General features: G+C 36.2%; 1 protein-coding gene across 1 annotated transcript in view; it reads left to right on the top strand.

The window, feature by feature from the left end:
* The window catches only part of ADCY1 (adenylate cyclase 1), a 139,488-nt gene that overhangs the window by 80,511 nt on the left and 33,163 nt on the right, over window positions 1-25,814 (top strand). Inside the window, exons 5-8 of the mRNA XM_058832517.1 lie at window positions 3,420-3,547; window positions 10,651-10,809; window positions 12,311-12,452; window positions 24,774-24,929. Of these exons, the coding sequence (XP_058688500.1) occupies window positions 3,420-3,547; window positions 10,651-10,809; window positions 12,311-12,452; window positions 24,774-24,929 (585 nt within the window). The remainder of the gene's footprint in view (window positions 1-3,419; window positions 3,548-10,650; window positions 10,810-12,310; window positions 12,453-24,773; window positions 24,930-25,814) is intronic.

Genomic DNA, 25,814 nt, shown 5'->3' with positions numbered 1-25,814 from the left:
CATCTTTATACAGGACTGTATTGGATTGTTCCAATCAGCCTCAGGTGCTTGAATTGTGGGCATATGTACTGACACTTCTTGTTTTGACCTGTTGTGTAGTTACCATAGAGAAAAGTATTTCTGAAATCTGGAAAAATAACAACTATTTTAATTTAGAGCTTAATTTTTCATCATTTTATAGTGTATTTGTTTTAGGCTTTCTTCTCCTGGTATATACCTTCATAAAAGGACAGAATCTAAAAGGATACTTAACAAATCCTAGGAAGGAGACAAGCATGTGTGTCAGTTATGATGATTGTATAAAATACTCTTGCTAAAATCCTTTTTCATTTCCAAGTAAATTAATATATATTACTGTTGCATAGGTTTTCACTCCCCGGGAATAAAAAAAATTATCATTCTAGTTTTGTAAAATTACACTCAATGTGAAGTAAGGAAAGAATTGATCATAAGAGTGAGAACGTAGACAAAAGGTCATTTTAGGTCAGCATATATAATAGCGAATGAAATTGAGGGAAAGCGTTTGAAGCAAATGTCGTCCTTTTTATAGCTAACCTGGATAATTCTACATTTGTTCATGCATAATGTGGCTCCCATGATGGTGGATAATTTGTAATGACTTCACAAACACATCACTAAATTAAAAGCTTACAAATGTTCATCTAGAGATGGTCAGCTTTCCTCAATCAGAGCCTATCAAGTAATTTTCTGTGGCACTTCCTATTCATCCTATACTGCATTTGATTACTTTTTGTATTTTCTGCCACTGTAGAAACTCTTCTTTTTAAGTCTATGCTAACTCATAGTGCAATTAGTGTGTCTCCATTACTCTGCTAAATCAAACTCTATGGAGTATTGCAGTTAGCTAATTCTCAAGACTTTTTATGCTGTACTGTGGCTCCTTCCTGGAAGTCTACCTCACATGTCAAGAAAAAGAAAACAAACAATTTTTCTAGAGATTACTGCCTATAAATTGATAAATCAGGGCAGCAAGGATAATATCTGATAAGGAACAAACAGGCTGGTGATTTCAAAACCAGCAGGTAATTTAGACATATCTCTTCCAACAAGTAAGTGTCTCTTCAGAAAATACTGTTGCATTTATTTTCTTCTTTTATTTTTCTCCTGCACAAATAAGAAATTGACTTGGAAAAGTGGTAATGGAGTAAACTTTGTTTTGTTGGGTTTTTTTTCTTTCTTCAACTGTCTACCAGGCTGTTATCAAGCCATTAGAAATGACCCATTTGTGAGGTAGACACTAATAAGAGTGATCACTGATTGATTAACATTTATGTGTGGTTCACTCCAGATTACTGAATGGCTTTTCTGAATAGCTTTCCTAAGTGTCAAATAGGCATTGTCTGGACACAAATCATGCTTACCAAATTTGAAGATGAAAATGGCCTTATAGAAGATTTTGAAGTATGGGCTAAAACTGAATTTATTTTGGAAAGCAGGCTTCAGCTTTAACTGCTGAGTACACTCTAGTGCTTCAAGTTCTGCCCAAAAAAGGCAGGGGGGGAAGCCTTTTTTGACTGTATAATCTAGTGGTATCTAGTAAAAAAAAAATGTGGTTTCCATTAAAAAAATATATTAGTGTCCAAAAACATTGAATTAAAAGGGCTGTTCTGTGTCAATGTAGATTTTGAGATCTACATATTACTTTATGTGTATCAATAATTATTTTACCTATATAACAGAATTTAGCAAAGGATTTCAGAAAAGTCTGAGTAAAACTGGTGAGGCATTTTTGGCTATAGGCTGTGGGAATACTCTTAGGGCCCTGGTGATAATTCTTCTAGAGGAACTATGCTTGTATTCATTAAAATATATATAAATAATGATGATTTGTGGTATATTTAAAATTCTGCTGCACAGAAGAACAAATGTTAAGTAGTCACAACTGGAAAAGCCTTTTGTACTACTTAAGCATACCCAAAAAGACAGCATTTTTCATTTGAGATCTGAATTTGCTGGTTAATTTATAAAAAGAAGTAGACAAGCCAACTTTCCCAAACAGTGCCTTCTTCCATGCATGAACAGAGGTAGTTCTTATTTTATAGTACTTGTTCAATACTGATTACCATTTACGAAGAAGAGAGTCGTGGGAATGCCTGCAGCGGGAAGTGTCTGCAGCAACAAGTCCCAGATGCTGGCAATACATGGTGAAATGTCAGAGAGAGAAGGATCACTGTGGGCATAATCATTGCTTCTGAGCTGGAATGTGGGCAGTGATGTGGAGAATGTGGTCAACTCAGGAAGGCTTGAATTCTTGTAGGCAGGAGACTGGATGAAAATATATATATGCCTGCATGAGAATGAACAAATATGATTCTATGATTAGGTATTTTTTTCCAGAAATTTTAAATTCCATCATCATCTCTCTTTTTTTTTTTTTTTTTTCCCCTTTCTGTGTTGCTGAAGTCGAGTCTATCTTGCACACTGCTGGGAAAATAATCAGACTTTTGTGAATCCCCTCCCATCATATTCACAACAGTTAATTTTTCATGGTGCTTACTGGAATAATCCCAGCTTTGTAAGCTTTGGATTCATTTAATCAGGTTATTTACTTTTCTGTCCCAAACTCTAAATGGGTAGAAGTTGCTGCAGTCTAGTTACAGAAGATACCATCATCTCTTCATGTCTCCTCATAGCTTATTAATTAAAGGTACTGCTCTTTTAAAGACATTTTGTTATGTGCTCTCTGTTTAGAAATGACCTTACTTCTCAGGTGGAGGTAGCAATTATCACATGCCATCATTTCTGTTTGTTTTTTTTTTTAAATGGGAGCGACCTCTTTGGCTGTAGAAATTAAACTTCATGCAAACAGGAGATAAATTTGATTGTAATGCAAACTGACTAGCTTCTCATCTGCAAGTCTGTCATACTGATCATGCTGTATTGCAAACTATGGTTTATGAGTAGGAAATTCAAAAATATGTGTACCTTTACAGATAAATAAACAATCTTTCCTGGTGAATTGGAACTGAATTTGAAACAAAAGTTTTTCAGAATGCAAACATTTCCCAATATTCAGCAGTGGTTTGGCCTCAGTCCTTTGCTTTGGGTCCATATAGAAATGAAGTCTCATTGCAAGTCTTTAATTCATAGTAACCAAGCATGAGAGCAAGGCAATAATATTTGTTCAGAGCTATATCTTTAAGCAGTGTTAACACATGTGTGTTGAATGATGCAGGGCTGATCTCCAGTATATATGTGTCTATTTTTAAATAAATAAACAAATGTGTGTGTCAGCTGTTGTGTACAGGGAATCCAGATTTCATGAACTGTAAATTACCTCGTTTGATCACAGAAAGGTTCCCTGAATTATTGCATAGTATTGGAGAAGATTTTTACCCTGTTAATATTGGAATATTTATATAAAGAGTAAAACTTTTCCCATTCTGTTTTTATGAAAGGAAAATCACTGCAGAAGAATAAAAATCCTGGGGGACTGTTACTACTGTGTATCAGGATTGACCCAGCCCAAAACAGATCATGCCCATTGCTGTGTTGAAATGGGACTGGATATGATTGACACCATCACGTAAGTACCAAGCTTGGTGAGCCCAGACGGGAGTGCTGCAAATCTTCAGTGTGGTGTTCATGAAGTGTGCTCTTAGGAAAACATCTGTGGCTGCTAACATCTGTATCACCTGGCAAGTCACACTCTTGCATCCAGGCCACAGGACCCAGATTTCAGGAATGGCCACTCTAGACATTGATTCTCCATTTAATCACTGTAAGGAGTAAGTGTGTAAATTGAGCATATAGATGACACCTACATGTACTGAATAGGTGGCAGAAAGATAATAGAAAATAAAAAAATACACCCTATTGCCTATTGCCACAATGAAAGAAATCAAATTTATTGTTTTGCTGTGATAAACATTGCTCATTTTGCACACCAGTATGTAAACTCAAAACCAGTCCTGATGTATGTCCTCTTGAATATGTGTTTGTAGTCTCAAAATCATAGCCTGCTGATTATTACTTTTTTATGTAATGTTTAAACCTTCATTCTGCTTTTCAGAAATGTAATGTGAAATTTACTTTGCTGCTCAGAATTTTGTTTATGCTTGAGAGGTCTACATTGATCATTATTTTGCCAAGACAAAAAATATGGATGTGAGAGAACTATGAATGAGTTTTTAGCTGAAGTTGAAGACCTATTTCATTATCTAGGACAGAAAGGATAAAGATGGAAAATTTCTTCAGTATTCTATTGCCCACTTCTCCTTTTCATTTGCTAAACATACTACAAAATCTCTCAGAGTGTGAAAAGTTGGGTAAATTCATTAATTTTCTCCCTTATTCAATGCAAGTTCATCATGCTTGTAACCACTGTAAAATTGATAAAATTCATAATCTCTTAATCTATAATTTGTGATAGTCTATGGTAATATAAAATCTTTAAAGAATATGTGTATTCTTTCAGAAGTATGTGGATACTCCATTTATAAGGAAGCCCTGACCTTTAGAAACATAATTACATGTACAGATCTTGTACACATTTTTCAAAAGCCTTTTGGTTTGTTTGGGCTTTTTTTTTTTTAAATCTCAGGAAAGCAATAGATTATGCTCTCATCATCTTTTAAACCTAACATTTAAGTTTAATTTGTTAGTTGTGCTGTATTTCAAGTATACAGATAAGGTATTGATATAGCTGTTGGAACTTTCCTCTATAGAATGTTTTAGTTTTATTAGAAATGAACATGTTCCCTTTTTAGGGTATATTTTATTGGCTACTGACAATAAGGTAAACTTGAAAAAGGAGTTGAATTAGAAAAGAAGGAACTGTGACTGTTCAGCCTGCAAAAGAGAAGGCTCAGAGGGATTCGTATCAATGCAGATAAATACCTTGTGAGAGGGAGTAAAGAGGATAAAGCCAAACATTTTTCAGTGATATTCAGTGCCAGCACAAGAAGAAATGGACACAACCTGAAAAGAAATTCAATTGCAATAGAAGAAAAGCTTTTTTTTTTTTTATTGTGGAGGTAGTCAGATACTTGAGAGATTCCACTGAAAAGTTGTGGCATTTGTGTCCTTGGAGAGATTTAAGCCCAGCTGGGTACAGTTCTGGGCAAATTTTTGCAGCTAGCTGTTCTTTGAGAAAAAATATTCGTCTAGATGATTTCCAGAGGCCCCTTGCAGCATCAGCAATTTTGAGATTTTAAGTGGATGAGCTGTAGGATGTTATCTAGACATGTTTAGTCAGAGGTTGTGGTAGAAGATAACTGGCCATTTCAGGATTTTACTTATTTAAAGAATTCATAAATTTTAGGTCTTTTGTGTAGTTACTGGTCAGAGCAAGGTGAGAGGGTAAGATGGGTAAGAGGCAAGGTTTTAAGACAATGCCAGATTTACTTAGGGTTGTTTGATAGCTGAGGACCCTTTCTGCATTCTTTGTGCATAAGCACAATTAGTCTCTCTTCACAGAAACTGAAGTAAGAAGATAGATTCCCCAGACTAATTTGTTTCAAAATATGTTTAGTAAATGAAAAGGAGAAGTCAGGAACTTCTGAGAATGAAGTTGGAATGCAGCATTTTATGTTGTATTGGTGTGATTATTAGGCTTTGTTTATCAGTTCCATGAGATACAAAGTCACTTTTTTAAAACTTCCCCCTTTCATGCAGAGGTGGATGACAGATGGTAGTCTTTTTAAAGTCTATTCATTTTACTGTAGAATTCAAGTCTTGGCACTGTAAATTTATGCTTGGAATTTGTCATCCCTAGTGGTAGGTTTGTTATTTTACCTGGGATGAATAAATAAATAAATAAAATCTCTTAAGCTGTGATTCATGTGATGGATCTGTTGAAAGTGCCCATCCCAGAGATATGTACTAACAAGAGGTGGGGCTTTTTTCCGGAAAATCAAGGAATAGAAACTTCTATATCTGACTGATGGTTCTGTGATTGGACTGAGTTGAATGTGTTCTGATAAACTGATACATTCCATTCTCTTCATGTTCTGCATAACTGTTATTTAAGTATCCTACAATATGGTGCTGAATGTATCATCTGAGAACATAACTTTCAAAGTACTATAAAATAATTATAATTTTCACAATTTCATCTACCTTCCTCAAAGTGTTTTCTTCAAGGGAACAGAATCAAAATAATTATGGGATGAGCTTTTTATTCTTAAAAACTGACAAAACAAATAGTGTTATATTCTGCTTCTATTCCAAAAGAATTTCTACAGCCATTGTGTCAGTACCTCAGCACAGGCCAGCTGTTTGTTCTACTTCAGAGTCACTTAAAGCGCCACAGCAATGAGTGAAGTGTTCAATACCACCAGTGTTGCTCTTACCATATGAGTTTTGACTGCCAGGCTTTCGTTAGCAATATTATTAAAATGACTATATTCATTGGTGCCTCTAATGTGGCAGATGTCCTCACCTTGGTTATGAATATTGTGTTAGGCCAAGTACTCACTTCACCTTACTTAAATTGATTGCCACATTTGAAAGTTTCAGTCTCATGTATTACAGTGTTTTACCTTATAAGCAGACACATTTGTTAGCTAATTGCCATGTAGAAAAGTCTTTTCCCAGCTAACAAGCTCCTCCCTCCCTCTCTCCTCCAAAAGCTGTCTAGAGTTCTGTTTAAAGCAAGTGTTATGGGGTAAATTTTATACATTCTTACTTGTTTTGCCTTTCCTTAGGCAGCACTTTATCAGTGGATATAAATTTTATTTAACAATTCTTTGGCTCAGCCCAGCAACTCCTCTTAGGAGATAAAATGTGGTGAAATGACACACTTATTTAACTGCATTCAATAATGTTGCAGAGCAAGAAATAATCTGTCATATTTCCAGTTGGAAATAAGGAAAGATTCTGAGTGAGCAGTACATAAATACTAGATTTTTGACTGCAGAATACTCGGATTAACGTTCATAAAATTATCAAAACATTAATGGAATCTGGAATCATTCCTGCTGTCACACAGACAGTACATTTTCATGATGCTTCTTCCGTTAACACCTTACTAGGATGCCATTTTAGTGCTGACTCAGAGGGAATTGCATCACTAGCTGCGTCACGGGCCGTGTGTAGTAACAGGGAGCAAGGTGTGTAGGAGCACATCTGTAGGTCACAGCAGCTGCTGCTTACTGCTTTAGTTCAAACTCCGCTTGCTGTGGTCAGGAGGGGAAGGGTTACTTTAGAATAAGTCTCATCTGACCTTCTGATTGAGTGCTGGTGCTGCATGTGGGCCTTGAAGAGGTCTGAAGTAAACTGTCCAGGAACCCTGACTTCTTGAAAACTGGGCAGCCCAGTGGGGTTTATCAGCTATGTTCTGTGACACGTAGGTGATTTCATCCCGAATGGATGACTCCACCAAATGTGAATGACTCCACCAATCATCATGTAAAACCTCACAGATGGAAGTTGGGCTTATTTGCACCTGGGGAGGGTTGTGCGCTGGGGAGGTAGATGCTCAAACTGTCTCCCTCTGATGAGTTTGGTCATTGGCTGACCAAAATCACCAGGAAAGAGAGAGGGTCTACAGTAGCTGGTTTTCATAAATCCAATGGAAATACCAAGTTTTCCTGTGTGTTTTTTGTCTAAGGAAATAGACAGATGCATTAACTTCCCTAATGTCAGCACTCTTCAAGCTTTTCCCCTGGTCATACAAAAGTCCAGAGCCTGGAAATGTTTGAACTGGCAGGAGTGAACTGATTTCAAGTTTTTAAAGAACCAGCAGCTGTCTTTTTAAGAAGCTGTCTACCAGTGGTGAAAGTTTGGTCAGCTTGCACCTCTGCCAAAACAAGCCAGCAGCCCTTCAACAGCCCTGACTCTCTGTCCTAGTGCTCTGCTGCATCTGAGGAATACCCTGGAGAAGTGTATGTGATTGAACCAAAAATCATATCTATGCCTTTAACCAGGAAACATTAATTTCTGCAGATATTTTTAGACCTAAAGAAAATACCTAAATAATAATAAGAAATGGCATGCGCAGATTTCTTGTTTCCCTCCTAGAGTGCTCAGGAGCACAGGTCTGGACCTGTTCTGCAGGCGATCTAAATTACTTTCATTACTACTGCTTGTAGCAGTACATAAAATATTTGTAGTTAGGGACGGAAATAAAATTTAAAGGCTTTGTAGAAAACTCGAGCTGACAGAGTAGATGCTTTTATTAGTCAGTTGCATAGACTCTGAACACAACTGGAAAAAAAAAAAGAAAATGGTTTTTAATTTCCATTTGTTTCTAGACCTACTATTGTGTTAACATTGGGAAAACTTTAGTATAGGAACTTATGAGAGAATAAGTTATAATGAATAATTTATATGAGAAACTCCTTTTTCCTATTTCTCGCTTGTTTGTGAACAGGTGATATTTTTTCAGAAATGTATTTATAATTTAAAATAACTCAGTGGACATTTTTGTGATATTTTATTGTAGAAATGTTGATTGTCATTGCACTGCTCTGAATTTATATTTGAAACCTCTTCTTTCTATATTACCTAATATTCCTCATTTTTGATAGTTCAGTGGGGTATATTTATGGAAATCATCTGCATAAAGAACACAAAGGTCTACAAGACAAACTCAAAAAATGTAATGAACTGTTCATGAGCTTTTTTTTCCTGCTCAAATTTAATAATGATGAAAGCATCTCTGAAACACATTGTAGCTTCTGGGGAAGATGTAGAAATGCATTCTCCATTTAGATCTTGGACAAAGTGACTACTTATGGAAATTTTTTGTTCAAAACACAAAGTGTTTTCAGATTCTGGTTTATATGGTTCATTGGTGCATTATACAGTTCAGCTTATTTAATAAGGAGCATAGTCATCTATGTTGTATTTCTCTGTTCATCTTTTTACATTTACTTTTTGTTATTCTATTAAAATTTCTGAAAGAAGATTAAATTTACCCCAGTCATAAAAAGCAATGTCAAAGACTTGAATGGACTTTACCTGTGTCTGAATTTCACTGTCCTTCCACATACATTTAGTTTGAGGTTTTATTTTTTTTTAAATGGAGGAAGAGGGAGAGAACCAACAAAGAAAAAACCCACACTCATTTGTGAACAGAGAAACTCAAACTTTTGCGGGTTCATTAATTAAGATTATTACATAGATTCTTAATTAAGCAGGACAATATAGCAGGCAAGGTGTAATCCTGAATGGCTTTGGCTTGCAAGGTATAGTCTTGGTGTAAGGTTAATCTATTAATGACAAAATGCACATGCTCAGGTGGAGGTACAAAGTGTGGTCCCTTATTGTTAGGTGGCTTATGTTATTAGGATCTTTCATTTCCTCAAAGCCTTGTCAAACAGTGGGCACAACAAAGCTTTCTAACACTAGAATCCTTCTAGGATTCCTTGAAGTTATATTCGAGGCTTGACTGGGAACAGATACTGAGTAAGGGAGAGCTGACTTGCATTGAGTAGCAATAGGACAAGGCAATACTTAGTCTTTCAGAAAGCTGTGCATAAGCTTTTCTGCGCTGTTGCATAAAATATGACTGAAAAATGTGTTATGCACAGATTCCCTGTGGGGACAAAAGAGATCTCCATGCTACTCACATTAACGATGGCTGACATGGTATGTACTTCAGCACTTCATAGGTGCATATTTAAATTGCATATTTAAAATGAGGCCAGGTATCTTTTCTGCACATCCCACGTCTTGATCTATGCTGACCTTTCTGTTAATTGTATTTAAACAAGTACGTCTTCTGAAGTAGTCGAAAAGTTTTTCTAAAGGCATCTCTGGAAAATCCAGCGTTACTGGATGATACTTGAAAAAAAATACTGGTCAATGAGGGTCAAGGGAAAATTATAGCTAGAGTATAATTTTAAGGTCTTCTTCTATTAAATGCATTGGAAAATTCAAATCAGGAAAATCAAGTGAAAATAAATTCTTACACTGAGTAGTCAGTTTCCTTTCTTTAACATGAAGGGCTGAAAAAAATCTATGTACAGTGTTATTACATATAACATGTAATATTTAAGACTGTTAGTTTCAAGGTGCTTTTTCAGTGTTCATAACTTTATGCAGAGTTCAAGTCATAGCATGCCCTTCATTTACAGAAATGAAGAATCTTTCCTTATTGTGGCATCAAAAAAAATCTTTTAATAAAAAATCTGCAGATTAATTCATCCTTTAGCAGCTAGGCAGTGAAAACCTCTGAACATTGAATTTAATTTACAGGTGCAAAACTAGTTACAGGCTGTTTTGGTACCACTCTTACAGGAGATTTGGAAAGATATTAGTGCTTATAATCACTCTCTAGTTCTTACAATGATATATTACTTTCATCATTTTCTTTGTCCTGTACTCTGGTAACTGGGTAATTGAACCAATTAGAGCATAGTAGAATGGGAATAATTACTTATACATTTGCCATCTCAACTAGTGCCTCTTTGTACTTCTTTTCTCACAGAAATGGTCAAGAAATTTAGAAATACTGAGATTTTGGTTAAACAGTAATTAAAATATAACCAAGAAGATTATTTTTTTGGAATTACAATTAAGGCTTTGAAACTAATGAAGGTAGAGTACCTGAATATACCACTTCAGGTTTTATAAGACCCTTTCTATTCACTCATGTATAAATATATGTGTTCATTTTGGGAGGAGAGAAAATGAAGAGCAGTCATCATCTAAATATTAATATTCTGATGCTGTCCATTACAGATCTGTTGCAGAAGCCACAGAGGTTGATCTCAACATGAGAGTTGGATTGCATACAGGCAGGGTGCTTTGTGGGGTCCTGGGTCTCCGAAAATGGCAATATGATGTCTGGTCAAATGATGTGACATTAGCAAATGTAATGGAAGCTGGAGGACTGCCTGGGTAAGTCTGAAAAAGAACTGTAGCAAAAAAATTAGAAAACTGTATGGGTGGAGAATTTCTTTCCTTTTTTGAGGCATTTGCAGTGTAATTGCTATTGATGAAAACAATTGTGTTTGGCAAGAGCAATCAATGTATTATGTGATTTATCCCCTGTAATTTTCCAAATTATATTTTTGTAATAGGTTAGATTAGAAACAAAATATTTTCAAACAAAATCATTTTTAGAAGTTGTCGAATACAAAAAGTAGTAATGAGACAAGGTTAGCAAAGTAATAATGTCTGATCATTTGTTTGATCATTTCATGTTACAAAAGTGAAACCCTGTGGCTGTTTCAGGAATTTTTTACCCTTAGACATATATACTATATATATACTATATGACTATACTTTGAGGGGAGAGAGGGGATACCTTACTCCTTTTACATGACAAGATTTTCAACACTAGTCATGTGCTATAGAAAAGATATACCTGTTTATGAACTCAGATAATTATGACATTTTCAAATGATACAGGAGCACATAATGGCCAACAACATGGCCAACCCATGGGGCATTCCTGGAACTTTAAGTACTCATTGCACAACCTTGGACACAATTTAAATGTACATAGTGAACATTTGCAAAGGTGCACGGGTGTTCTGTGTGTAGCTCACTTTGGACTAGGACCTGCCATCCTCTTTTTGATTTTTATGAGATCTCAATTTCTGTACAGAAGGACAAAGGAACCAATTAAATTTTTGTAGTAATGAGGAGTGGATTTCTATGTATTGCATACATCTGATTTAGATAATTTTGGGAGTGTATTTTATCTGCTCATTATCCTAAAACTACCTCATGGAAAAAAATCTGAACACATTTTTATTAGAGGAAAGCAGTAAAATCTTTTCAGATATCTTCTCTGAATTTCAAATATAAGGGGTCTCTCAGGAGAAAATGTGAAAATTTTTTCAGGATAAGAAAACTCAGAAATAATATAAAAGATGGGTGTGTTGCCAAAACAAAGTGAATCAGAAAGCTGCCTACAAAACAGTGGATGAATGATATGAGTCAGAGATGTGAAGTGAAACAGAAAAAGAAATTTCTGCTTTATAAACAAGAGAGGTTTGGACTGGGATGTCACAAGTTTCAAACAGCAGGATATTTTCCCAAGCAGCTGTTGAGGTAAAAGCTGAAGAAAGCCACACAACGTAGAAGATGATGTGGAGACATTCACTTTCTACATATCAGCCAATCTGCAAGTGTTTGGATAATCAACAGTTATCTTTCTGTTCACTTTGCTCAAGTTTAGAAAATGCATGTAATAGAATTTTTTCTATGTTCAATTTAGCTAAAAGTACAAAAAAACACTTTTTTTTATTTTTATTTTTACATTAAACCTGTAGTCTCGCATGTAAATTGTCCTATTGACCTCTTTATGAGCTTTTGTATAGGAGTGTATTTCAGTAGCAAGTAGCTCAAAATGTATCTTTGTTTTAAACAAATCTTTGTTTTTTCTCTCCAGGAAAGTTCACATTACAAAGACCACCTTAGAGTGCCTAAATGGGGACTACGAGGTAGAACCAGGATATGGTCATGAAAGGAATAGTTTCTTGAAGAAGCATAATATTGAAACTTATTTTATTGTGCCATCCCATCGTAGGAAGGTAAGCTTATTCAGTGATACATTTTCATAATTTAAAAACTGTTCTGTGCTATTCTGAAAGCAGAGACAGTGCTAGGTTGGTTTCGTTTTTCTTTTTTTTTTTCCTGAAAGCTCTTCAAACACTCTTGAAGGCCCAGCAGTGCAATGGTAACATTCTGTCTCAGCATGTGATGAGGTGGTGACAGTGGTTTTCCAACAAGTGCAGCTATAGTCACACCTTTCCTCCTCAACCAGTTACTGAGACCAGCCTTTTGTTCTGCTGAAAAATGTTTCTTGTGACCTCAGCAGGAGTCTTGAAAGCCCATAACTATTGTTTAAACACACTCAATTTGGTAAGCCTTTTCTACATCAGATGAGGCTTATCTTTGAAGTTATCTCTCATAACATGCTTAACAGGCCAAGACAAACTTTATTTCTTTTTATCTCAGACACAGAATTTGGGATACAGATTTTTGCACCCTTATCTTCTGAAACTCTGTGCGAATAAGTTTAATTCAGGGATTTTAACCTTCAAGGGGAAAATTAATACCCAATTCTGAAAGTATCGGTCAGGTTTTAATGTGATGTCTTTATACACACTAGGTTTTTAAGCTGTAAAAATTCCATATTTGAGGGTTTTAGCCATCAAGTTTTTGAGAAAAACATAACCACATAGAAATAGGTCATCTTGAATTTCACATCTGCAGCCAGTTTTTTGGTCTTAATTTGATGACTCTGTGAGTTTTTATGGCAATCTTGGGAGTTCAGTCACAGGGGTAATTTGATTCTGGGATTGAAAATCCTGTTGTTTTATTCTGGAAAGGCTCCTGCAAGAGTGATTTTATGTGCTTCCTCTAAAGCATCTTCTTATTAGAGAGATGGAATTTTCTCATCCACAGTGAAAATCATGCAATTTCATGTTTGTTCCTCTGGTATATATGATTAAATTCAGTTTTAGATAATATGAAAGAAAACAGGTGAAAAAAAACAGTGGGTTAAATTCTGTTTTGACAGTCAGTAAGAGTGGTTTTTGGTGGCTTTCTTAAAATCAGGACTAGCATTTTTTAGGAAATCAGTATTTCCTAAATTTATCAATCCCAGTAAGGAAGAAAATGCAAGGAAGTTTATTTAAGGTAGGTGTGTTGCTTATTGCTGCTAGAATGTTCGTCTTGTACAATCTCATTTTTACATTATAATGTATCAGGTTTCATTTCATATTGAGGAAATAAATAGAGAAATTTCAGGAAATTGTTCCATAAGTTGGTACAAAAAGATAAGCAGAGACAAAAGGGAATTATTGTGACTTTTACACAAAGAAACTGTGTTGTGTCAATTCTGCTATAAAAACCAGTGGCTGAGGAACAGAAGCTTGACAATCACATATGGAAGGAAGCCAGGTCAATGCATGCTTAATGTGCAAGAGTGAAAGTGTACTGCTGTGAGAGCACACATTTCTTTGTCTTTGCAAGATTGCTGAGAAACTACTGGTGATTGCTGAGGAAGGACTGCTCAGTTTGTCATCAGCTACATAAACCCAAATGCCACCTTACCCATGGGTGTCACTGATGAGTCTGGAAATGGCAGATGCTGCTCTACAGCTTGACTAACAGTAGCTCCCCAGCACGCATCAGTGGCGTGTCAGCCAAGAAAGAAACACTTCATGAATTTTGCTGGTGTTGCCTGGCTTCCCCACTGGGCTCTCAGGTCAATCAGCATGCCACTTTGCTGTTTGTCACAGTCCATCACAGCCGTCCCCAGCCTTCCTATGCTTGCATACTGATCACTGACCACGAGCTGCATAATAGCATATTTGCCTTCTCAATAAACACCTGCTGTTCCCTCCTACCCCAATTCATTCATTGCCTCTTCAGAGACATAAAAATAAAAGGTTACCCATGAAGCACTGACAAGACAGAGCTTTACCTGGTGAATTCAGGTAAATCTTCTGGTTTAATGTTGCACTCCTTCCTCTTGAACCTCAGCAGCTGAAATGCAGTTTTTATTCTTTATATATAATCTCTGACAGTAACATGAGCTGACTCAGGCAGGTATGATACCAAGTAGAATGAAAATCAATGTTACAAGCAACAGATGATCAAGCATACGTTGAATTTGAAACAAAAATAGGACCACTTGGAATTGTGTTACAAATTATTTGTTTAGAAGACACATGCCTCACATTCTTCTATATTTGGTCTGACAGGAAAATTTTTTATCACTGTCACTCTAGCCAAGAATGATAATAACAGCATAAGATGACTCATTCATGTACCAGTTACATTGTAAATATGAAGAAATTATAAATTATTCCCATTTTTTAAATCTTCTGTTGAATCAGCTAACCTTTGTGATCTACTTTCTGGTTTAATGTGAGAGCACCTCTAAGCAGCCACTGAAGGAATGCATTTCTTTTTGGTTTGTTACAGTTTTTGTTTTGGTAGAGAATATATTAGTCTATAATTATCCATTAATCTATGCAGTCAACAGCTTATTGTCCGTCTGGAGACCAGTGAAAAGTGTGTCCCACAGAGGCCAATATTGTTCAGCATCCTTGTCTATGACACGGACAGTGCACCCCCAGCAAGTTTGCTGATGACACCAAGCTGTGTAGTACAGTCAACATGCTGGAAGGAAGGGATGTCATCTATAGGGACCTGGACATGCCTAGAGGTGGGGCTGTGTGAACCTCATGAAGCTCAATAAAGGCAGTGACAGCTGGGTCAGGGCAATCTTAGGTACACCTACAGATCAAGAACTGAATGAGAATACCCTATGGATAAGAACTTGGGAGTGATGGTTGATGAAAATCCAACATGAGCTGGCAGTTTGCACTCACAGCCCAGAAAGCCAACAGTGTCCTGGGCTGCCTCAAGAGGAGAGTAGCTAGCAGGCTGAAGGAGATGATTCTGCCTCTCTGCTCTGTAAAACCCCACCTGGAGTACTGTGTACAGTTTTGGTACCCCCACCATAAGCACAAGGAACTGTTGAAACAAGTCCAAAGGAGGACCATAAAGTTGACAAGAGGACTAGAGCACCTCCCCTACAAAGACAGGTTGAGAAAATTGAGGCTCTTCAGCCTGAGGAAGAGAAGGTTGTAAGGAGACGTCACAGCAATTTCCAGTATCTGAAGGGGGCCTACAGGGAAACCAGAGAGAGACTTGCATAGGAGCTGTAGTGACAGGACAAGGAGTAATGGTTTCCAACTGAGAGTTGCTTAGGTTAGTTAGAAAGAAATTCTTCACTGTGAGGGTGGAACAGGAACCTGGAACAGGCTGCTCAGAGAATCTGTGGATGCCCTGACCCTGAGAGTGTACAAGGCCAGGTTGGATGGGGCTTTACAAACCTGGTCTAGTGGAAGGAGTTTGGAACTAGATGATCTTTATGGTCCCTTGCAACCCAAACCATTTTATAGTTCCATTACTATTATTATTATGTAATATTTATGCATAACTGCCTGGATTACATTCAACTCCTAAACACACTTAAATAATTAATCTGATTTCCAAAGGCATTTTTTTTTAATTAAAAGTATTTTTTTTCTGACTGTCATAAGTTAAAAACTTATGCAAATGTGCTTTTTTAATACGTGTTCCCCAACACATACCCTGATAAAGTTACTAGTTTTTTAAAAGCTATCACATTTCTCTTAAGTAAAGTTTGATTATATCTTCTTGATATTTGATATTGATATTAATACTTAGAGTCACATGACCAAAATACTGCCCTGAGAGAAAATTTTAAAATTTTGATTTATGTAAGTAGACACAAGTCTAACCATACTGATTCATGACCAATGAATGTCTTGGCCTTTTACAGGAGATTTGATCCAGATAGAAAAACAGGTGTATTTCTGCTTAATATATAAAATTTAATATATTAAATATTCACGAGATTCATACTCCATGCTTTAGGAACATGATCATTCTCTTAGTTTCAAAAAATCCTAACTTTGTGAAGTACAGTAAATATTACTTTATATGGATTTTATTTCAAGGAAAAAAAAAATCTAGGCCATATCTCTTAATCTCAAAACCCCTTACAAGAACTTTATTGCTCTTCTTAGACCAGCTAAATTACTTTTTCTACTAATGATTTCTTGGTAACCCACCTAACTTATCCTGTTACAACTTTCAAACTGCTTGCCCGAAATTTCATATATTTTAATTTAACTTTTTTTAGTAGAGTGGTTTTCATCAGAATCCTTTGTTCTTTCATTGTCATCACTGACATTAGTCAAAGTATCTTTGCCTCAGTTTTCCTACTGGCTTAGCTGACTCCCAGAAGCACAGCAGAGATAGGGGCCTTACCTGGACTGTCTGCTACATTTGGTTGGTTGCTCTAGAAAGTCTGACTCTCCTGAAGTAAAACAGCTCTAAGGCTTGTGTCCAACCTCAGTGATATCTAAGTGGTTTTTTTACTTGGCCTCACTTCCTTGTATTTATTGCAGCAATTCACTCTGTGGTGGCACCTCACTAGTTTTGAAAGGACTCATTATTTCACCAGCTGAGAAAACAGCCCAGCACAGCCAATTAACTAAAATTCCTAAAGTTACTTCTACAGATAGCCAAGCAGTGATGAGAAGTGCTCAATCTTTCACGATGGGAAAGATTTCTCAGAGTGAGTTAGATTTTGCCTTTACAGAAGTTGGCCTGCCATCACTGTTACGCATTGCCACCTTTAAGGGAACCTGCCCCATGGTGTAACTTTGCTGGTTCCAGAGACAAGGCAAAGACAAATAGTGCTGTGTACCATTAACAGCAATAGAGCTGTGCCCAGGAGTGGAGGTCATAGGGTGCAAAATTCATAGGAAGCACTATTGATACAATTTACAAATTATTCCTGTATATTCATAAGTGTCTCTTGAGGTGTCTCAGTCTACCTCAAACATAATCAATAATTACCTTCCAATAGATTGCAAATCACAATCTGCAAAATTTCTTCTAATGTGCTGGTTGAGTTATTCACCAATGGGGTATTCAAATATATTAGTTATCTTTTATTTGTGGCTGTGTAAATCACATGCTATCTGCACCTACTATTTGAATAGCATGGAAAGGTGCACAGTCATGAAAAATCCATGAAAGTGAGTACAGTATCTGTCCTTTGGAACCTAGCTCTTTCTCTGAAGAGACCGACATTTCTCTTTCCTACCTTACCATGTACATACAAAGCCATGCCAAGCAGTCTCAGAAAATTCTTTCTGTAGCTTGGATGGCCCTTCTTTCTTGTCTGAAGTCTCTGAGCAATACTATGACCATTCTGAAAATCCAGGTAAATCCAAGTGTTTTTTTCTGAATCCTTATTTAGTTATCCAGCAGAGGGAAGTGGATGCTGGTTAGAGGTATGGTGCTCTGTGTCCTAACAAGTTTGCTGTGTTGAATCATGCTCTAAACATTCCAATGCAGATGGCTAAATCCACAGTTTTATTTTTGCCCAAAAACATTCCTAGAAAAAAAAAAAACAAACAACAAAACAAAACAAAAAAAAACCCAAGAGGACCAAGAAGTTTATTTCAAAAGAAAATTTAAAGCAATGTTTGAGGAAGAGAAAACTACTATTTTCAGTCTTTTGAATTTCAGGAAAAATTAGCTGAAAGATTGATGACTCTTAATAAGCAAATGCAGCTTAGGCGCATCCTTTGTAAAATTCTATTTAAAATGTAAAAACTCTTGAAATGTCAGAATTATCTAGAGCAATTATCTACACTACACACCTGTGGCATAATTTATTGTCAACTGCAGATGGATTTCCAGCTCAAAAGGTTGATCACAATTTCTCTGACTCATGATCAACTAGGGAGTTCAGCAACTTGAGATTCACGCAGAATCACACAGAATCAGCTAGGCTAGAAAAGACCTTTGAGATCATCAAGTCCAACCTATGACCATCATCTCAACTACACCATGGCACTGAGTTTATCCAGTCTTAAACACCTCCAGGGAGGGTAACCCCACCACTTCTCTGGGCACCCCACTCCAATGGCCAGTCACCCTTTCTGTATTTGTGCTAACTTGCATGCCACAGCTGCAAGGAAAGTGGCAAAGGCTGTCACATCACTTTAACAGTTGTTTCATCTAGCATAAACTGATGAGATTTTTAAATCTCTGTCATAGCAGTCCTATTACCATGGCGTAACAGGAAAAGAAACAAAATTTTAATCACTCTTCTTGAAAAGGCACTATTTTTGTCTTGGACTACATCCTTCTTTACTGATAACCGATGTAGTTTTGTTGCATGAAGCAGATTATTTGCCTTCTATATTATAATAAATTGCTAGGTTCTATATCTTTCCATCACCAGCCAACAGGTTTTGTCTGCTTATGTCTTCCCTGTAGCTGATTCAATTCTTTTCCCCCCAGCATGGAGTGAACATTATGCAATATAGCAGAGAGAAAACAACATAGATTCATGTTGACTTTTTTGCTTTGTATGGATGAACTATGTGCGCTTGTCTTTTCATTTTATTGTTAATTTACTGTTAGCAACTGGAATGTTTCACAAGTAGAGGTGCTTTGGGGGTGCTTTCTATCATGCCTTAATAGTACTCTAATTGAACTTTTAACAGTGAACGAATTTTCTGCCTATAATCCATATATTACTAGGAGTTTTTAATAGATTTTTTTTTATTTTGTCTGACCTGATTAAAAGAAGAAAAAGAAGGCCACAAAAGGAAGTAATTGAGTGATACTGTAGGTCTAAAATTGCTGCACCTAATCTTTTTAATTTATTATTTCCATTCAAAATGAAGGATTTGTGGGAAATTTATTTCTCTGCAAAATTAATTTGATTTAATAATTCTGGTTATGTTTGGGGGAACATACAACACTGTTCTCATATTGGCTTCTTTTTCCAATCATGTAAAATTTGTATTTTCCACAGAGCATGTATGACTCAGTAAATCTACCTGTATGCCTAACAGATCCTTAAGATTTTTTTGGTGTCTGACTTTTCTAAAAACATTCTGTTTACTTTGTTTCAAGGAAGTTTTCATAATTCTTGTAAGTTGTGAATTTTCCAGACAAATAGATCCTGGTGATATTTTTATTTAGGTGACTGTGTTCTTACCAGCCCTTATGGAATGCTAGAGCTCTGACTCTTAAACTGTAAGTAGTGGCAGAAAAAGACAGCTTCCTATTTAATGCAGGGGATGTAAAAACCTTACCCACTACTCACAAAAAATGTTTTCCTTTATTAGCACAGTGGAAGCAAAAATGTATTTGACAAAATTCTTCTAATTTGAAATGCCTCACATTAGACATCTGAGTCCATGTCTGGGCACACACTGAAGATTTCTTCCTTCAAACTGACAGCTACCTGCAGCTGCCACTGCTACCATGACTTTAAGAGTCCAGGGGTGATCTTTCCATTCAACGGGTCACAGCTTCTTCCAAGGAATTTAACTAGAGATCTGGATGCATAATTCAGGTGTTTCAGATTTTAACACCCTAGATATACCTTAGCAGATGCAATTTAACAGATGGGCACACAGCCTTTTTCTGGAAGCTGTAGCTTGTATCTGGGCTGTTGTGTGCCTTTGCATTGCCCAGGTTGTTGGAATATACAAACCCAGACACTGGAAATAAATTGCTGGTGTTACTACCCAGCGAACACAAACAGAAGAACGATGTCTGCGTTGCAGAGTGTATTGCTCTACATCCTTAGGATTGCTCCTGCAGTAGCTAAGAAGCTGCCAGTGCATCATCATCAGTGTGAAAGCCTGCAATTTGGGCTGTCACTGATAGAATTAGTTGTGTGCTCTAATATCATTCTCTCTTTTTCTTCCTCCATAAATGTGGAATCTGTACAAGGAAAGATGTAGGGCACTGGTATAAGATTTTTCTCCATTGTTGATCTCCTAGACATTGGTTTACTCTTTACAACTGCTAAAAACTTTTTTTACATCTGTGTCAAGAAATTAGTCACACTATTCTAAATTTTAGAGACTTCTGCCTTAGTCTGACAGAAGTTGTATTTTTGGTAAAACCCCTAATATATTTTCCTACTGGATAGCTGAGGTGTGATAAGTAAAATGTATCATAAGGGCAGTAGAAAAGGTTAGATAAACAAATGTCTGACAATGTTAACTGTAAGAAGAAGAAAAAAAAAAAAAAAAGTAAAAATTCCCTCATCTATCTTATGACAAAATGTCTTGAAGATAGTCATGGAGCAAATACTACCACCAAGAGACATGGTCCTGCCTGCCTGAAGATAGAAAACACAGACAGACATAGTGCTACAGGATTTATGGTTTCTGTAAATGTGTTATAAATTACATTAGTATCTTATTTTCCTTGCTACTTTATGCACTGAGGCTGAATATAGTCAGGGAAATAACAGTCTGTTGACATTTCTGAGAATCTCAGATGAGCACCAGTTAAATACTTATCAGAATATTACATGACATTCAAACACTGTTGTTTGTTTTCTGCATTTACAAAGCTGTACATAGTCCTGGATGCTTCCACAGTGCTCTGTTAGAAAAGTCCAGCTCTTAACCTTATTTGTCAGCTGTGTTGAAGCAAACAACCAACCTTTCCTGAAATTATGAGCTAAATGAAAACTGAACAGAATTAGAGATGATGCTAAAGGTCAAAAATACATGAGAAAGTAAAATGCATTGGCAAAATCAACTGGAATGGGAATGTTGCAGTCCAGCTTTCCTGTAATGCTAGCCTGGAGCAAAATCAGAGGGAATAACTGAGTGAAAAACACTGGTGTTGAGTTTTTCATTTGGAGAGGGTTTTAAAGTCTGTTTTAATGACTGTTTTGCATTTCCTGACTTTATCATAGACTGAGAGCAGAAGTTGGTATTTCTTAAATATTTCACTGAGTTTACTGTATCAAAAGTATTGTTCTGCTGTACAAGCAAGAATAAAAAAGGGATAAAAGGGATATGATTTGTGAGATGAAGGTGAGAAAGAATTCCTTTTTTTATTTTTGATATTGCGTATATGTAGTAGTTGAATGAAAAATCCTCAGTCCTAGTACAGAATCTACATGTCCTGAAACCACTAGCTTAAAAAAAACTTAAAACAAACCAAATAAAAACACCCTCAACCAATCAACCAGAATAATAAATAAAATTATACGGATCTGTTGAGAACTATCAGTGTGTCCAGCTTGTGTGAATGCGGTGAATTCTTCAACAATGAAGAACAGTAGTTACACAGTAGGTGTGTTCACAAATATTCATAGCATTGCATGTTAGCTGAATTTGGATGGGGCCTTTGGAGGTGAAGAGGTTGACCTTGCTCAAAGCAGGGCTGGCTTTGCAGTTAGATCCACCTTCGAGTAAGTGCTGAGTGTTTCCCTGACTGGCAGCCTCTGGAGGCATGATCATCCTCACAGCTAAACTTCTTTGTATCAAATAGGAATTTCCCTTGATATTCATTGCCTCTTGTGTTTTTTTCTGAGTTAGGGTTATTCTAGCTCTCTCTTCTCTGCATCTACTACTTAAGTGTTTAAAGACAGCAAGTGGATCCCTCATTAGCCTTCTTCCAGCTAAAGGAACTAAATTCCCTCAGGTTCTTCTTGTATGTCATACACTTGAGGACCCTACTTGTTTTGGTGAACCTTTGCTAACCTCATTCCAGTTTGTCATTGTTTTTCTTTGATCAGAGATCTCACACTACTCCATTTTTTTCAGTGACTTGAACTGAAATTTTTACTGAACTCTGAAACAGCTGGAAAAATTCACTGTATTTCCAACACATAAAGGGTGTATACTGTTGATATATTATCTGCCTGTAAGAATTCTAAACAAAAAGAAACCTATTGATGGTAAGAGCTAAAAATGTTCTACTTACTGATTGGATGATCAAGTCAGGAAACGGAATGAAAACATGTGGCTGGAGAAAAGTCATGTTGGTGGCAGGGCCACAGTCTGAAGTGGAGTCCATTCCAAGTTTTCAAGTTGCAGGTTGTACTCAGAAACACATCTATTATAAGAAGGTTGCATGGAGTAAAGTCTAAATTCTTCTCTATTTATAGGACTCCAAATCCTTGTAGGGGGATATAGTCATGCACATATGCTCACCTTCCACAATCATGCCTCCTTGGATCTTTCACTAGTAAGATGCTCTACCTGTTCTTTGCCACTTGCATCTATACTGTGGCATTTCCATAGTGAAGGCTGTCAGGAAGCTTTTGTAGGTCTCTGAACTTATATATAATCATCATTTATTTAAAATCATCAAAATTGTTGACTTAATTAGTGCAATGTCCACTGTGAAAAGTTTGGGCAAAGAAAGAGCTAATGATCTCCTGAGATATGGTCCACCTGTAAATTTCTGAAAATGAAATGAAATGCAAAACTGGAGAAAGTTTCAAGAATGTTGCTCAATTTTGTTGTAGCAAAAGGTTGATAGAGAGACTTTGTAAAATATGTAGAACTTCTATAAGGATTATGTATACATTAAGAAGATTTGTAAGTGGAATACTTCTCCAAAAAGTATGTTTTAGCTGTTGGGAATTGTAGCTCATATGATCGTATCTGCCATACTCAAGCCTAAAACCTATCCACTTGGTGTCCTTAGGAATACTTAAAGGATGTGAATATCCTTGTACAGTATCTTCTGTGCAATTCAGTGGTAAGTCTTCTACCAGAAATCCCTTGACAGAAAGGGTTCATATTAGGAATCTCTTCACTCAGGCTATTGTAAAACTACCACTTACACAAGTGGCTAAGCACTAAAAACACAAATGTGCTTTTAGATTTCAGCTGCTGACCAAGCAGTGTAGTGCAGTGCAGTGATGCTAGCTAGCTTCAGTCAGTCTTCCAGCATACAATAAAGCACCTAGGCACCTTTGCACATTTAAAGCCCATCACATGTTGAGAACATGTCTGCTAGGAAAAAAATAACAAGTGCAACATTGTGGTCATTATTGTGTTTCACAGCCAGAGTGTAACTGACTAAACAAGGTATTGATAGTTCAAAATGTATAACCTTGATTTTCCAGAAAAATGCAAGTGCATGGCTGTATGTGTTAAACATAACAACAAGCCAATATGTGAGATGCCATTCAGAATATAATCAGTGTCATTTTCCCTGTCTATCTAAATCTAGTTGTCCAAGAAAACATGCATTAAACAAATGCTTTCAGTTTTTATTTCATTCTTTGATCACTGAAGTGATGATGTAAACAGCTCTAGTAAATCATATTATTGTGAATAATGCACATCAAAATTCTCATTGTCATTTGTGGATTTTAAGACCATTTGAATAAAGTTTTTGGAGAGTGATTTGCTCTGTCTTTTGCACCTATGAAAACTAAGGACCATATCCTCTATGCTTCTTTATTTTGTTGATCCAGAAGAAATTAATTTTACAAACTTGAATTCCTATATTGAGGAGGCATGGAGTCCTGCCATGTTTCTCATTAACACTTTCCACATGCCAGAAGCATGAATAAGTTTGGTATAAATACTGATAGAATATCCTGAACTGAGAAAGCATCTGAGCATGTGCTAGGGCTTTACTGAAGTCAGCAGTCATTAAATACATGCTTAAGAGTTAACCAAGAAAATATTTGTCTTTGCCTAACTGGGGAAACTTGGTAAAAGGAATAGATTATGCTTAACCCTTTGAGAGTATTTCTCTATGTTATACTCTATGGTATAACACTTCTTGCTTTGTAGAAATAAGATGTGAGTTATAGCCTCAATACCTCACACCCTCCTTTTAAGGCATGTAGATATATATATAGATGATATATAGATATATAGATATACAGATATATAGATAGATATATAGATATATAGATAGATATATAGATATATAGATATATAGATATATAGATATATAGATATATAGATATATAGATATATAGATATATAGATATATAGATATATAGATATATATCTTTAAAGGAAAAGTTATCCTCCTCAGATTTTAATGAACTTACCTATGGCTGAAACAACAAAATAAGGAAAGAAGAAGACTGACATTATATTTTTAACTTCAATTAATAAAAATGCCAATTACCTCCTTATTTTTCCTGTATTTTCAAAAATTTATTTTTATGTTAAAGAAATACAAATATTGCCTCTTCTATGAGTTTGTCATTAATGCACTTCTTTTATAGTTCACATTTCTAAGAAAATAACAGTTCCCAAAATGTTAAGTATGAGTTTACATGGAGTCTGTTCAATAGGCTCTTTACATCTTATGTTGAAGATGAAGTAATCTTCATTGCAAGTGTGAGATGTTTATAAAAAAGCATTGCTTCTTGTCTAGAGTATTGTTTTGTTCTGGCCATGAGGGCATGCAAATGCCTGAAAGTGTGTACATCTGCATGGGAAATGCAATGTCTTGGTTATAAATATTATTTTTCTCACTAACAGATATTTCCTGGACTGATTCTCTCAGACATTAAGCCTGCCAAAAGAATGAAGTTCAAGACAGTCTGCTATCTGCTTGTGCAGCTCATGCACTGTCGCAAGATGTTCAAAGCGGAGATCCCTTTCTCCAACGTCATGACGTGTGAGGATGATGATAAGGTATTCCATGTAGGCCAAGTGAACTCTTTGGGCATCAATTCCAGGACTGCATCAAGCAGACCATCTTTGAGAGCATAGGGGGTGTTGTTACTAACTGATAAAGAAGTTTATGGTGTTCCTGCTGGAGCTAGAACCATCTAATTCCCACAGTAAAGACAAAATTTAATTATAAAAGGCCTCAAATTTGGAGATACTATTGGAAAAGCCAGCATAGGTGTGCTATGTGGCTTCTATTAAGGGCTTTTTTTCCACAGGAATTGGAATTTCTGAGGCTGTTTCCATTCTTTTAAACATATAACCTTTTGCATCTTTTGTCCATCCCAGTCTGAAGCTGATGGTGGCAAATGGAAACCAACAGAATAATTTTGTTTCTCCAGATGGTTCTCTGAAATATGAAAGGCAACTGATTAGCCAAAACCCCTCTTTGTCCATAATACAAATCCTAAACATAAAAGTCCCTAATACAAATATAAATTCCACTTTCTTGGATGCCAGGTAATTTCATAAATCAAAATTGCTTTACATACTAGTGGTCTGGTTTGCTTCTTTTCTGTATACGGATCTACCTGTTAATTTATGGACAAAAACCATGAGAGGTGCTCATTCCATTTCCTTTGACAGCAGGTGGCAATATTACACAGGTCACTCCACCAGTGAGTGGTGGCATGTAAACATTGCAATCAGCAATTCAGCTTGACTGATTTCTTCACCTTTTTTTTTTTTTTTTTTTTTTCATTTATTGAAGACTCAGTCTAAATCTTGCTTTCAGAAAGCATTCAAACTTTCATATTTTATGTTGTATATGTGCTTGTGTTTCCTCTGCAGGAAAAGGGGAGAAAAGTAAATTAGTTCATTTGAAACACAGTTTCAGTGACAACTTTCAGA

This window comes from Poecile atricapillus, chromosome 2 (genome assembly GCF_030490865.1).
Source record: "Poecile atricapillus isolate bPoeAtr1 chromosome 2, bPoeAtr1.hap1, whole genome shotgun sequence".
NCBI classification, from domain to species: domain Eukaryota; kingdom Metazoa; phylum Chordata; class Aves; order Passeriformes; family Paridae; genus Poecile; species Poecile atricapillus.
The sequence above is the reverse complement of the archived record's forward strand: the minus strand, read 5'-3'. Positions and strand labels throughout refer to the sequence as shown.